This window comes from Hipposideros armiger, unplaced genomic scaffold, assembly GCF_001890085.2.
Source record: "Hipposideros armiger isolate ML-2016 unplaced genomic scaffold, ASM189008v1 scaffold_628, whole genome shotgun sequence".
NCBI lineage: Eukaryota > Metazoa > Chordata > Mammalia > Chiroptera > Hipposideridae > Hipposideros > Hipposideros armiger.
This window is the reverse complement of record NW_017731978.1, coordinates 586,186-601,550: the sequence shown is the minus strand read 5'-3', so window position 1 is coordinate 601,550 and position 15,365 is coordinate 586,186. Positions and strand designations below refer to the sequence as shown.

General features: G+C 54.8%; 2 protein-coding genes across 2 annotated transcripts in view; one reads left to right on the top strand and one right to left on the bottom strand.

Annotated features, from left to right (window-relative positions):
- Positions 1-827, bottom strand: part of CSPG4 (chondroitin sulfate proteoglycan 4) — a 36,724-nt gene extending 35,897 nt beyond the window's left edge. The window contains exon 1 of the mRNA XM_019625468.1: positions 649-827. Coding sequence (XP_019481013.1) covers positions 649-742 — 94 coding nt within the window. The 5' untranslated portion in view covers positions 743-827. The remainder of the gene's footprint in view (positions 1-648) is intronic.
- Positions 828-10,858: 10,031 nt separating this feature from the next.
- On the top strand, positions 10,859-14,512 carry CIMAP1C (ciliary microtubule associated protein 1C). Its single transcript, XM_019625433.1, has 4 exons — positions 10,859-10,979; positions 11,761-11,871; positions 12,782-12,892; positions 13,438-14,512. Exons 1-4 carry the CDS (start codon positions 10,859-10,861, stop codon positions 13,917-13,919), a joined length of 825 nt encoding a protein of 274 aa, XP_019480978.1. The 3' UTR covers positions 13,920-14,512.
- Positions 14,513-15,365: the final 853 nt, after the last annotated feature.

Here is a 15,365-nt window from a genome sequence, read left to right as displayed (position 1 = left end):
AAGAGTGGGTGGTCCTGTCTGTCACCCATCAGGCCTTCTCAGTGAGGGAGAGGAGAGAGAAGAAAGGAGGGGGGAGAGCAGGGCAGCAGGAAGGTGGTGGTGAAGACGCCTGACAGAAAATGTACCTGGGGACAAGGGAGTAGGAATAGGAGCAGGGTCAGAGGAGGCTGAGGTGCATGTGCCCCACCCCCTCAGCACAGGGTGGGGCAGGGTGGCTCCCTCCCATGTGGAGCTTCCCAGCACTCCCCATTCCTGGCTTGGGTAGCTGAGGCTGGGGTACTGCTTCTCACTGTCACTGGGTGTCCTTTGGGCACCTAAGAGGTACCGGAAAGCCTGCTGGGCTCAGGAAACCCAGGCAGCACTGGGGCGGCGCACTGGTTATAGAGGACAATCGTGCGCAGAGTCAGGCCCTAGGCATTCCCACCCATGCTCAGGCAACCAGAGCCCATATAATCCCCAGATGAAGCGCTATCGCTGGGGGTCTAGCGTCTGGCCCTGGTGGGACTGACTCCCAAGGCTGCAGTCTGGGGTGGCAGAAGGGCAGCCCCCTTATCTCCTGGTCTGGGCGCCACTTCTGGGCTCTCCTGTGCCTCTTCGCTACCTAAGGAACCCTCCACAGCTCCTGCCAATCTCAGGCCCCTCACTCACCTGCAGATGCTGGTCCGGCCAACATAGCCAAGGTCAAAGCCAGGGCCAGGGCCAGGGCCTGGGCTGGGAGCGGGGGCCACAGGCCTGAGCGCATCGCCGCGGGCTGGCAGCAGGACTTGAAAGGAGCGGAGCGGAATCAGGAACCTGGCCGCCAAAGTCGTGAGTTGAGAGAACTCGAATCTTCTGGCGCGGGCTGGAGCTCTGGGGCGCCCATCCCGCCTACTTAACTCCAGGGGCGGGGCTGGCGCAGACCCGCGCTCCAGTTTCAGGCCGGACTCTCCGTCTGCTCCCACCCACTCCCAACCTTCTTAAAGGGCCCGTGCCAGGCTGCTCCTCCCAGGTCAGACCCCTACAGCTCCACCAGGCCCAGACCCTACCCTGGAGATTTGGGACAAAGTCCGGGAGGAGAGCAGACACCCTGAGCTCTGACTCTAGGGCTCCCAGAGACCTCTAGGAGGTGACACGAGCTGGGCTAGTCCATTCATTTCTCTCCCTCTGCCCTTGCAAGGGTTGGTGGGGGGGCCCTTGCACCAGGCCTAGGAGGAAGAACAGATGTACCCACTCCACAGGCTTCTTTTGGGCATCTTTGCCTCAGAGGTCTCCTCAGGATCCCATTTGGGTAGAGAGGCACCAACCAGAGGTTCTACAGTGGCTCTGTGCCCACAGGCATTGCCACCTTGACCGTCTCTGCCCCGCAGGGCTTCAGTTTCCCAGTCTGTAAGGGAGAGGTGTTCTAGACTCTCGCACAAGGCAGGAGGGATCCTCAACTCCATGGTATCATTTGCCTCAAAATAACGCTGCAAGGTGGATAGAACCACCCCTCCCCCATTTCAGCTGGAAGTGGTTCTTTCAAGGCCCCCAGGTGGAGAGTAGGTCCCTGACCATTTGGGACCAGGACCCCAGGCCTCCTTACTCTTGAATTCAGGTGTTTCAACTCCCTGGGGCTGTCTCCTGGAAATCTGGCCCTGGATTTAGCTCCTACCTAACAGCTTCAGGCTGGGGCCCTGCTCCTCTTGGCTCACTCCCAGGCAACAACATCATCCTGTCCCGAACAGGAGGAGAAAAGGCAGTATTGTTGCAGAGCCTCAGGGCCTGGAGGCTCTGCCTGCTCTCTGGTAGCCCCCATCAGCGCGGCCTGGCCTCAGTTTTTGAGTCCCGTGAATGGGTGGAAGAGCACCCCTGGAGTGCTCTCCTTCCTTCTTCCATCAGGATCTCTCAGTCACACCTGCCTGCTTTAGCCCACTCTCAACCCCATCCCACAAAGCACTCTTTCCCCAGCCTCTCCCCTTGACCAGTGAGTGACATTCCCACCCTGTGTACAGCACTTTACAGTTTGCAACAAAATTGAGCTCCATTTCCCTGATGAAGAAACAGGCTGAGAGAGCTCAAGGGACTTGAGCGAGTCTACACAGCTGCTAAGAGGTGGGGCCAGGTCTTTGACCCCAACCCCGGAGATCCGCCCGCCACCGCATAGTGTGATGGTGCCAGGTCTGTGAGGTGGTTGTGAGCACTGGTCTTGAACCCAGGCCCTGAGGTCAAATCCCAACTTTCCTACTTAGCTGTCCAAACTTGAGCAAATTGCTTTACCTTTCTGTGCCTCAGTTTTCTCATTCCTAAAATGGGGTTTGTGAGGATTAAATGCTTTAATGTACCTCGAGTGCCTAGTCCAGGGCCTGGCATACAACAGGTGCTCAACAAATGTTTGTTCTTTCTCCTCCTTTTCTGTCGTCCTGCTGTACATCCTCCCCATTTCAATTTGCACACAACTTCACACTCATCACCTCCTTTGAAGGAAAGCCCTTTGAGGGCTGAATTTTCTCCTTCAGAGGCACCTGTATACAGTAGGTGCTCAACAAATGCATTCTGGGTTTGACTAAGAAGCCAGCTGCTGTTGTTCTGTGGGGAGTTTGACAAACCTAAGAACTCCCATCCAGTTCAGCCTAAAAGGCTCCAGGCAGGGTTGTGCTCACTTGGTCTCAGTGGCAACAAAGCCATTGATTCCACAACTTGTCCCTGGTTTTTCCTTCTCCCCAAGTCAGCAAAGCACCTGGTCCTTGTTAGGGGCTAATTATGGGCCAAGTGTGGGCCTGGGGCTGTGAGAGGGTGGGTCGGGGGACTGCTGGGAAGACTGCCTTTGCAGGAAAAGTGGTTTCCTTTTAGGAATGAAAAAAAGAAGGGAGAAGAAGGCCTTTGCTTCTTTGGGAATCAAAAACTTGGGGGGACCTTTCCACCCACCGCATCTGCCCATCTACCCCTTCCCATCTTCCCCCTTCTGCTCAATCCCCACCCACACAGATTTAGCACTAGGAGTCCACTTTCTGTCTGTGGAGCCTCCAGCCGGAGTTCCCGCCCACAGCTGAGAATAGAGTCAGGATTAGCTCGCAGCCTCCCCTGCTTTGTTGCTAGCTAGCTGGGGAGAGAAACAGGCCTGGAAAAATAGTGGCAACTAGCACAGCAGTAATAACCCATGCTTGCTTCTCTGCTGGGCCTCTCAGTTTATAAACATTCACCTTGTCTCCTGACAACCCTGGGAAGCGTGTGTCGGGAGACAGTGTTCCCTTTTCATTGATGAGAAAACTGAGGCTCCAGTGGAAAAGTGATGCTGAGGCTCTGGCACACACAGGCCTGCCCTTTGTTCAGCCTGTAGCCCAGCACTTGAACCCCAGACGGGAGCCGAGCAGTGTCCTGCTAGGCAAACTGGCAGAAAGTTGAGGCCCTGTGTTGCTTTGGAACTGATCCTTCCTACTGTCTCAGAGCAAAGGTCACTGTACTGGGCAGTGCCTACTGCCTGGTCCTCAGTTGTCCCCTCCCTAGTCTCCTCAGCGTGTCCCCTGAGGCCTTGAAGCTCTAGTCCTGAGTAGAGCTGACCAGGGCCTCCCTGGCAACCTCCCTCTGCCTTCTGACTCTTGCCATGACTTTCTTTGGTTTGGGTTGGCCAGGTGTCCTTGGTGACCCTCCCTGACTGACGCTGCCTCCCTGGCCACATCTCACCTTCCTCCAGGAAGCCCTCCCAGCCCTCCTTCCCACCACTGACCTCCCTTTTCACAGACTCCCTAGAGTAGTGATGTCTGTATTCTCCTCGTGCCTAGCTGGGTCAGGAAGCGTGAGTCAGGGACTCCTCTGCTCCCTCAACTGATTCCTTCCCATCAAATTACAGGACAGTGTCCCTGGGAGGGGGAGAGAGAGACTCAGAACACACTCGAAGAATAAAGCAGGATGCCCACACCCAGGGGTGAAGGAGGGTTCCAAAATTTTTGAGGCTACAATGACCTGTGGTATGTGTTGCCTCAGTTTCCCCAAGAGATCTGCTTCTGGGAGACAAACAACAGAGAGACCAGCATCACCCCCTTCCCTGCCAGCAGAGTTCAGCCAAGCATGCTGGCCAGGCCCTCCTGGTCACTCTTACCCTCAGTGCTTCTGGGACTAGAAGTGCCTGCTTTGGCAGCAGCTGTGGCTTGGTCTTGCCCCTGGCCAGGGCCTGGCACTCTGAGTGTCTCTATATTTTGCACCCTGACTGCCTGGGCCCCACCCAAGGAGCCTGTAGCCAAAGCCAGCTTGCTGGTAAAGGGTGGGTGCTTGTGCCCTAGATGGCTTGTCCAGCTGCCCAGGTCTTGCACTCAGGGAATTGGCCTTCTGCTGTGGAGGACACAGAACCCAGGCCACGACTCTGTGGCCCTGCAGGCTCATGGGCAGGAGCTTCACGGCAGCGGGCCTCAGGCCTGGGCCTCTGACCAGGGGCCTCTGCTAGCAGTGCTCTTATTTTTGCTGCTGGCTGGAGGCAGTGATGGAGCCCCTCCATGTGCAGGCAGCCAGGCACAGGAGGGGCGGGCAGCTATTCCCAACAAATACACAATTTAGGAGCTGGAAACTTAGGTTTGCTGCCCTGGGAGTCAGCTGTGGCCTGGAGGCTAGTGGCAGGGCTTTGCCCTGGCCAGGGGCCTGGTCTGGGCCATGCCCAAGCCCTACTGGGGAGATGGGGTGGGGTGAGAGGACCCTGTCAGAGCTTTTGCTCCCAGGAGCAGACACTCATCCTCCACACCACTTCCACAAAGCCTTATGGCTTTAGTGGCTATGACCAGCTGGCCACAGCTGACTCCCCTGGGGTTGTGCTATTTCTAAATATTGGTTCATGCTGTTAACCCCTGCTGTGTCCCATCAGTGGACATCCGGCTGCCTGCAGAGAAAGCCTCCGGGAGAGGGAATGAACAGCCCCTGTTTGGATGGAATATTTGTGCACATACTTGCCCAGGGTCTAGCATAGGGCAGGCACCTTTGGGGGCTGGGGAGGGCTCCCAAAATAAAGATGAGAAATACCTGCCCAGGGCTGGGAATGAGTCTTCAATGGGTATTTGGATATGTAGGTCTGAGCTGGCGGCTGGGCAGGGCAGTGGAAAGAATGTGGAGTTAGGAGCCAGAAGTCTGACTCTGCCAAGCCTTTCTGTGTGGCCTCAGGTTAGTCACTTCACCTCTCTGCACCGTTCCTCCATTCCTCTCATCTGTAAATTATAGAACCACCATGGTGCTCAGATGGTGCCCTCCAACAGAGGTGCTGGGGCTTTATGAACTGTGAAGGGTAGCACCTGGTGGTTATGATGGTGGGAAGTGTTGGTGCCAGGGTCCTGCTCACTGCCTGACTCCATGGAGTCCCTTGAAGGAGAGGCAAGACTGACACTCAAGAGCCAGCTGGAGCAGGCAGCAGGGCTGTTTTCAGCTTAGGTGGGGCTTAGTAGGTACATAGAGATTGGACTTGAGCCCCCTTGGCTGGGTGTTCTTGTGCAGTGAAAAACCTGTGGTAGCCAGCCTCTGAGATGGTCCTCACCGCCTGGCATTCACACTCATTGAATAGGGCTGTCCTGCATGGTCAACAGGGCATTACAGAAATGGTAGAATGTGACTTCTAAGGCAAGACCATAAAAGATGTGACAGCTCCTCCCTTGTCTTTTCTGATTGCCTGCTCTGGGGGAAGCCAGCCACCATGACCTGAGAACAGCTAAGCAGCCTGTGGAGGCCCGTGTGGGGAGGAACTGAGGCGTCTTACCAACAGTCAGTGCCAACTCACCATTCATGTGAGTGAACCATCTTGAAAATGAACCTGCCAGCCCCAGTAAACTTTCAGATGACTGCAGCCCCTATTGACATTTGGCTGCCACTTCTTGAGAGACTCAGAGCCAGAACCATCCAGCTAAGCCACTTCTAAACTCGTGACCCACAGAAACAGTCTTAGGTTTTGAGGACAATTTGTTACGCAGCAATAGGTAACTGATACAAACCGGCATAACTGCAAATGGTGATCCAGTGAGCCAGACTCAGAATACATCTGGGACTCAGAAAGTAGGACTCTGCTCCCTTGAGGAGGAGTGATGTTTCCTTGATCAACCCACAGATTCACTCATTGACTCATTCACTCAACAAGTATTTCTCAAGCACTTACCACATGTCAGGCACTATGCTGGGAGCTGGGGCCTGGGGACACAAGAGTGAATGACAGAAACCCTGGAGAGTAAGCGCAAGGGAGATGTCTAGGACAAGCTCAATTTTCCAGCTTGGGCACTTGGATGGATGATGGCATCATTCATTGAGATAAACAGGAGGTGGGGGCATCGCACGAGAAAAGCTTTGGGCATGTTGGTTTTGAGGTGCTTGTGAGACACCCACGCGACACTGTGCAGGCTGTTGTATATGTGGGTCTAAAGCTCCTGAGAAGGTCTGGGTCGGCGGCATATACATGGAAATTGTTGGTGTACAGGTAATGGAACTGAAGCAACAAGAGGAGATGAGACTGCCCAGGCGAGGGAAGTGGGGTGGGAAATGAGAGGAAGGCCCAGGACTGAACTCTGACACACCAACATTTTTTTGGATGTAATTTCAGACTTACAGAAAAGTAGCAAGACCATTACAAGTATTTCCCACGTACTCTTCACCTAGATTTCCCAAATGTTAATATTTGACCACATTTTAAATTCTTTTCCATGTACATATATTTTTCCTGAACCATTTGAGGGTAAGTTGCAGACATAATGCTCCTTTAGCCTTAAATACTTCAGTGTATATTTCCTAAGAACAAGGACCTTCTCTTTTATAACCAGGGTGCAGTGATCAAAATCAGGAAATTAACAATGGTATTATACAATACTTTTTTTTTTAATTGGGGAATTGGGGGTGGAGAAGAGTGTTGGGGAATTGGGGAGGGGGACCATCCAAGTTGTTGTTCTTCAATCTTAGTTGTGGAGGGTGCCAGTCACCATCTGGCTGCCCGTTGGCAGCTCGTGGCCTCTAAGCTCAAGGTGTTGTGTTACAATCTTAGTTGTGGGTGGGCATAGCCACCATCCCATGTGGGAGTTGAACCAGCAGACTTGTTGTTAAGAGCACACGCACTCTATCCACTAAGCCATCCGGGTGGCAGCTCAGCTCAAGGTGCCAAGTTCAGTCTTAGCTGCAGGCAGGCGTAACCCACCATCGAACAGGCAGTCTTGTTGTTAGGAGCACGTGCTCTCACCAGTTGAGCCATTCTGCCACCTGTTAGTAGCTCAGTGGCAGCTCAGCTTGGGCCCAGCGTCACTGGCCCATGTGGGAATTGAACCGGTGGCCCTGTTGCTCAGAGCTCACGCTATTAAGCTAACTCTTAACCAACTGAGCCACTCGGCCAGCCCACAATACTTTTAACTAGCCACTTTTTTTTTCCTGGTTTTGCCAATTTCCCCAATAATATCCTTGATAGCAAAGGAAAATCCTGGGTTGCATTTAGTTGTCCTATCTTGAGTTTCTATTAATCTGGAAAAGTTGTTCAGTGTTTCTTTGTCTTTCAAGACATTTCCATTTTTGTCAGGTACAGAGCAGTGATTTTGTAAAGTGAATCTTGATTTGAGTTTATCTGGTTTCTTCATAATTAGACTCAGATTATGTATCTTTGGTGGGAACATCCCAGAAGGGATGCTGTGTCCTTGTCAGTGCTCCCTTTCGGGGGGTACACAGCACCTCTCTGTTCCACTGTGGATGGTCTGAACTCATGTCACTTGGTTGAGCTGGTGCCTGCCAGGATTCTCCCTGTAAAGTTACGTTTTTTTCTCTTTGCATTTAATAAGCATGTGCCAACATTGAAAGTCAGGTTGAGGAAGAAGATCCAGGAAGAAAGCTTGTGAAGGGGCAGTGGGGACATGGGAGGAAGACTAGAACATCCTAGAGCCAGGAGGAAGTGCTACAAGGAGGGAGTAGTCCGTCATGTTGGTCCAGTGCTGCCAAGAGGCCAGTGAGTAAGGATGAGTGTCTGGTGGCTGCAGCTTCCACAGGAGGCCATAGTTTAGGTGGATGGGCCTGGAGTTGGCCTATGGAGAGTGAAAGAAGGCGAGAACAGACAGGGAAATGCCTCTTTGGGGAAGTTTGTCTGGGGACTGGGCAGAGGGGTCCAGGCAGTGACAGAAAGGTGTGAGGGGCCTGGGAGATGGTCTATAATAGATGGAAGAATGTAGGGTATGTAGTGAGCCAGAAGTGGCCAGATGAAAGGTTAAAGCAAAGAGAGGGGTCATGGAGAGCGAAATGTCTTTGAGGAGGCAGAGGACATGGGAGAAGGTCTTGGTGCGTCCTGCCTAGCCCTGGAAGGACATGGCGGCAGGTGACAGGGAGCTGGAGGTTCTGATGGTGAGGCAGGGAGGGTTTGAGTCAGAGTCCATTCTGATTACTTCTCTTCTCTCAGCCCAGGAGGAGGTGGAGCAGGGGCTGGAGGATGGGCCAGGCATGACGAGGGGAATGCCTGTGCTTGGAATGGTCTCTGGAGAGGGAGAGAGCAAGTCAACCAGAATGGAGACGGGCAGTTGGGCAGCACGAAGACAAGTCCAGGGTTTGGGGCCATGAGCTTTCAGCTGCCTGGTGCCAGTGGACAAGGCAGACTGGTGATTTACCAGGAAAGAAGCTGGACCAGGAGGGCAGTAAAGGCAGGACGGGGCTGGAGGACAGGGAGAACGTGCAGGGTCAGTGACTGGGTCTCAGTGATAGCAGACAATCTGCGCTAGAGTACTAGAGCGAGCGACGTGGAAGGACGAAGGCTGGTGTTCCAGAGGGAAATGGATGGTCAGTGCCGGGGAGGCAGTGAGAAAGCCCCATGTGCCCCTGGGTGTGCTGGGGAGGGTGGCTGAGAGGGAGTGGAGGGGAGGGGTTTGGAGATAGCTGGACCAGGAACTGGGAGGCCAGGGGATTGGTGGGAGGTCCCTGGGGAGGCCTAAGCCACCAGGACAATGGCAGGAGTTGGGGGGGTGGGGGGATGGGGAAGAAGACCACAGCCAGGGCCACCAGGTGCACGAGTCAGGCCAGATGGCAGCCCTGAGGAGATGAGGAGCTCTGGATGCGGAACCCTAGAGGAGTGGTGCTTCTGACAGGGAGGGGACACTGCCTGATGGGTACCGAGGACACCAGGGACCAGCTCTACCTTGGGCTTGGTGGGATGGGGGTGTGGGAGACAGAACAGCAGCTTTGGAGAGGACCAAGGGCTATCTTCAGGGGTGAACTAGGTCTCCATTAAAGTTTATGGGAAGGAAGCATTTGGAGCAGAAACAGGGTGGCTTGTGACCTGCTGGGGTGTAGAGTGGCTCAGTTTCCCCCAGAGAGCTGTGCACAGGATGGCAGTGCAGGTGGCGAGGGGTGGGGTGGGGTGGGGGGGTGTCAGGAGGGCTCCCTGGGTCTGAAACACCAGGAAACTGCCCCCAGACCAGGAAGCGTAGGTCCCAGCCCCATATCTGGTCCCTATCAACATGAGGGGACCATCAGAGCTGGGGCAAGCAGGCCCAAAGCTTCCTCCAGGAAAAACTGACAAGGATGGGGGTGAGGAGGCAGCACTGGCCATGGCCCCAGGCCAGCTGAGGCTGGGCCAATCTCCGACTTCTGGAGCACCCAGCATGCCTGGCTGGTCTGCTCCGAGCCCTCACTGTGCCTGCTGGCTGGAATGAGTGCAGGTCACATTTTGGTTTCCATTAGATCAGAGGCTAGTATCCAAAGAGAACCCTGGGGTTTGTGTCCTGGTTCTGTCTCTGCTACTGATGTGATGGGAGTCTTTGGGCAAGTCCTCCTCCTTTCTGGGTCTCAGTGTTCTTATCTGTGTACTGAGGCTATGGCAGACACCCTCTAAAGCCAGCTGTCATCTTCCCAAGATGGAAACCCCCCTTGGTTCTGATCACACCTGGTTCTGATCAAGCCTTGTCTGAGTTATGAACTGGTAGATGTGAGAAGGCCCTGGGGTCTCCAAACCCCTGGGGTTTGAGGGGCGAAGAGGTCTCCAGCATTTCCTCGGCCCTGGGGCTCATCCATCAGTCTTATAGGAGCTGGGTACCTTCCCTGCCACTCAGCGTTTCCTTTCACACTGCCCCGCCCTGGGCATGCTCTTGGCCACAGACATGGGAAGTGGCCCCTTCAGGCCTCAGCACCACCCCTCCATCCTCCGGGATTTGTCCCCCATTCCCTGCCTGAAACACAGCAGCAGGCAAGTATTCTTGGATCTAGACATGGGTCTCTAAAGATACTGTGCCTTGGGATAGGAGTCAGTCTGGGTAACTGTCAGACAGTTATACCTTGGCATGAAATACCAGCTTGATCCATTCCCAAGGAATAACAGACTCTATTAGAAGGGAGGGTATGTCCAGACCCTTGGGGGGAGTAGGTGGGCAGGGCAGCAGGTAAAGGGTCACCCTAGGGGGCTGTGCAGGCTGCAGGAACCCTTGACCCATGACCTACCCATTCTTTCCCTTCCTTTTCCCAACCCTAGGGCACCCACCAGGAGTGAAGAGCTCTGTCACTCTACCTTTCCCTTTTCCTTCCCTGTCCCAGGGTCCTGGGGACCCTAGCTTGGTTGGGAGTAAGGGGCAGTGGGGCCGAGTCCTCAGGGTTCCACAACTGAGCAGCCAGCATAGAATTTCTACGCCACTGTTCAGGCGCCACGGCAACTGAGGGAAATAAACACTTTGAACCTCACAGTCCAAGTTCTGCAGTGATGTCATCTCCAGTTCCTGCCTGCTGGGCCCTCCAGCTGGCTGCACCCCAGACGGCTTCAGCTGCTCAAGCCCGAGGACTGCTTCCTTCCCAGCCCCGACACCACCTCTGGAGTCGGGGAGAGAGTGGACACAGGGGCTTGAGCAGGCGCGCCTAGAACAGGCCCCACAAAAGCCCAGCTCCCTGCATCCGCTTACATGTCTCAGGAACTGCTATTGCCCCTCCCTCTGCCCCAGCCATGAAACGGCCCAAGGGGGCCAGGAACTCTGTGTTCTATGGGCAGCACCCAGAGAAGAAGGTGCAGGTATCCTCACGGCAGGAGGTAAAGCAGACCCCTGTGATCATGGCGTTGATCAAAGGTGAGAGCAGGATCCCCACCCTCAGCCTGGGCCCCTTCCTCGGGTTGCCAGGCTGCTGAAGGCTTCCTCGCCTCCAGCCCTGCCTCCTGCAGGCTCTCCGTGAAGCTACAGAAGAGCTGTGCCTCCAAGCTGAGCCTCCCAGGAGCAGCCAGCAGTGGTGTTAGTTAGCTAGGGGAGGGAGGGAGTACAGGGCATGTGGTGAGGCCAGTTTTGGAAAAAGGCCAGGGATTTACTGGAGCCTTAATCCCGACTTTAGCTTTCCTCTTTTCCTTCGAATCTTACTTTCACCTGAAAGTAAACAACCCAATTTGTACTACATTGTTGATGACTGACTATTGTTGTATTTCAGAGGTGGTTTACTATGTGATTAAATGTTTGGCCTCTGTTGGTTAATTGTCTCAGAATTTTCACATTACCAATTTGTGTGACTTTGGGCAAATTGATATTTCTAAGCCTCAATTTTCTCATCTGTAAAATGGGAACAATGATAGTCTCTATCTTACAGAGTTGCTGGGAGGCTTAACTGAAATAACCCATATGAAATGCTTAGCATAGTACTTGGCCAGAAGTTTTCAGTTCATTGTAACTATTACCTTTCTTATTATGCATCGCCTGTCCAAGAGAAATTGCATTTTATCTGGGAACACTGCCTTTTACCCAGAGAAGCAGTTTGATGGTGGGATTTGTATGACATCAGTGGGAACAAAGACCCCAGTACTTGGGACCTCCCGCCTTTGCCATGGTGGGCCCAGGCTGAGTGCTGCCCTGTCCATCCTCACAGGTCCGGGGCCTGCCAAGTACCTGCGGCCATCCTGCACGGGCTACCTAGGCCACGACAGCTCCATGTTCCAGGAGCCCGCCTGCACTCTGCACACTCGACACTCAGAGAAGCGTGAGTGTCCCCAACACCTGTCCCCTGGGTGTAGGGTTATTATTGTTGGATGCTTGGGGTGGCAGTGAGAAGAAAAGAGCCGTTATCTATAGCCACGGGCCCCTGGGAACCCAGGCCTGCTCTGAGTGGGACACCCAGGTGGCCCGCTGGGTCCAGAAGGAAGCCAGCAGGGATGCCTAAATGACCCATCCTTCTGAAGGCGACTGTGGGCCTCTCCCAACTCGACCTCCTGAGGGAGCTTTGAAGGGATGCTGTCACTGTCCAGTTGGCACAGCAGAGTCCCCTTTATGCCTGGTCTTTGGCTGGGGCCCTTCATCTCTGGCTGTCATCGGTTCACTTGCCACAGCAGCTGGGCAGGAATATCTGGGGATCGGAGGGAGAGTGGTGGGGTGGTGGCCCCCAAGGCTCCCCAGGTGTCTTAGAACCCCCTAGAAGGGTGGGAGCAGAAGAGCTAGGGCTGCTGGCCAATGTCAGAAAGAAGAGAGCTGGATGGGATGTTAAGGTCTAGGGGGCCTGCCAGACCCCTGCCTGGGGCGACACACCCTCCTCAGCAGGGGAACCCCTGGCTGGCACTGGGCCCCTTCTTTTTTTCTTTTTTACTGGGCCCCTTCTTAATACCAACAGTAGCCACTGTGCCTATTATTACCCCTTGGCATTGATCCCTAACCAGCCGAGCTAGCTGCTGTGCAGCTGTTGTCATTTTATCTGTCCCTCTGAACAAGTTCTTGAGAATGTTAAAAGCCCCTTTACAGAAGAGGAAATCCAAGTTCCCACAGCACCCAAGAACCCTAGGAATCGGAAGGGCTCTCTTGGCTACTGTCTTGGGGAGAAGGATCTCGCCTGGAGACAGGCCAGGCTCACCCTGGGCAGCCTCTGGGGCTGACGGAGCCTCTCCTGGGTTACCCTGCAGGGGTCATGGACAGCAATCCTGGACCTTGCTATTTGTTGGATCCTAAAATAACTCGACTTGGAATGTCCAGCTGCCCTCAGGTCCCCATGGAGGAACGCATCTCTAACCTGCGTAAGATGGGATGGGGAGGGGGTGCAGGTTGGGGGGTTGGGGGATAGGGATACAACCTTAGGACCTAAGTAAGGGCAAAGGGTCATGACTCCCTATACCAGGTGTATCTGTGGATGCTGGCATCCTAGGCCACTGCACTGTCACATCAAGACACCAATGTCATCATGTCTGTGTCACAGTACTTAATGTCTTAAAGCCAATGTTACATATATGTTGGGGGGTGGTGTGATAAAAATGGGGCTCATGTCACAGCAGTGATGTCATGCTAATGGGCTCTTGGGCTGTGATGATTTGAGGATGCTTTTTTGGTGCTGTCACAAAGACAATGTGAGAATACTGACAGCCCAATGGTGGTGTTCTGATGACACTTGTGGTTTTTATATTGTGGCAATACTGTCATATCCTGATGTCAGAGTGGCCTAAGTCCCTCCCTCACCCATAGCCCTGTGCAGGGGTGGATGTGTCCCTGCTGGAAGCTAAGGTGGCTCTAGTGACGTCCTGTCAGTCTAACCAAGGCCTCAGCCCAACACCTTCACCACTTTCAGGCCTGAGCTCCACTCCATCCTCCTGCCATTACTACTTGGAGAAGACCCGCACCCCTGGGGAACGTAGGGCTCCTCAGTACACTTTTGGCTACCGCTGCCCGTACAGAGTGATGGACCCCAACCCGGCCCCCAACCAGTACCAGCTGCCACTCTTGCTGGGACCTAACATCCCCGTCAACCGAGCTGCTCCTTGCTATAGTTTGGCATCTGCAGACAAGAACTGGTTCTACCAGGACAGTGTGGCAGGAGGCCCTGGGCCAGCCATGCATACGCCGCCGGAGCCATCCATCTACCAGAAGCGCAGCCCCATCCACAGCATGGCCAAGCGCTTTGCCTACCCGATGGACCACACCCCTCAGCTGGGCCCGGGCGCCCACGACATCCGGCAGGTCACGGTGCACAAGCCCCGCGCACCGGCTTTCACCATGGGCGTCAAACACTCTCCCCACCTGTGCCCGCTGGTCATCTATGTTCGCGACTGAGTCCCCTCCTGGTGTACTTGCCCAGCCCCGCCCTCCCCAGAGGATTATTTTCTATACCTAATCGAGAAGCTTGCCATAGTTTAGAGTGGCAGAGCTGGTACCTGCTGTGTCCAGCACACATGAGGCATTAGATAAATATTTTTATTTATTTATTCATTTGCAAACATTCATAACTGCTTCCTTTGGGCCCTGCCTGGGTGAGGGGTGGGGGTCCTGGGAGACCTTGTCTGGGAGAAGTTCTGTTCTGGCTCACCAGGGGAGGCGGCCACATGCCCTCCAAAGAGCCCTGGGCAGACTCCAGAGAGCCGAGCTCTAGTCCTAACTCTACCATGAATGTGCTGTGTGGTCTTGTGCAGCTTCTGCCCAGAGCAGCCCTGGGGGGAGGCCTGGAGGATGTCCAAGTTCCCTCCAGCTCCAAAACTGTGTGCCTCTGAGCTCTGACAGTGTTCAGGACCCAAGAGAGGAGCAGGATGAGTGGGTGCAGGCAGAGGAGGCAAGGGTCATTCTGGCTGGGGATGGGGAGAGGGACGATTTCCTGGGGGAGGGACCCAGGAGGACAAGCAGAGACAGCGTGTAAAAGGGAGGGTATTCCTGATGGAGGTAAAGGTAGGGGCAAAGGCAGACAGGTGGGACCAGAGGGCACAGAGAAGGGAACTGGGAGGCTCAGAGGGCAGGAGCCTGGGCTGCAGGAGGCTGGCTGGTCATGGGCCCAGATGGTGGGCAGCTTGGAGTAGACTCAGGCTTTGTACTCAGTGCCATGGGGCTAGACAAGATGCAGTATTTTCAGAATTCTTTGTGCATAGAGAGAAGTTTGGCAGCATGGGCAGAGCCTGGAGACTACAGTCAGCCTAGGGAGGAGGTGAAGGGGCCAAGCAGGCTGTAGGGGAAGGGTCTGCTTGTCACATGCTGTCCTTGGAGAGTCACTTGCATGTCCCCAGCCTCCACAGCCTAGCCCTGCAGTACCCGTTAGAAGAGGAGCCACACACTAGCCGGGAGGGGGCAGTGTTGCCTCACTCCTGAGTCCAGGCCTTGCCCACACGCCCACTCCTTCCGACTTGGCTGCTTTTGGGCACACAGGTTCCAGCGTTCGTGCCAGTCTCTGTGGAGGCTGGGGTCTCTGGGGCTGGTATTTGTCCTTCTTAAATCTTGGTATCCGGATCCCCCATTTCTACTTGCCTCCACCCATTGGACCAGCCCCTCTCCCAGCTCCTCTGGCCACAGGCGGTGTGAGGAGACCGTCTCCCCCTGCTCTCAGCCTGGGGCCCATGGTGGGAGGGAGGGCAGGACTATGGAGAGCAAGGAGCTTGGGGAGGAGGAGAGGAGGCGGGTGTCCTCCAGACCCCAGGGCTCAGGCAGACGCACGCTCTGCACCACTGCCCTCAGAGCTGAGGGAGGCAGGAAGAAAGGGCCACCCAGAACCTTTCTGATGTGTCTGCTGGCTCATCC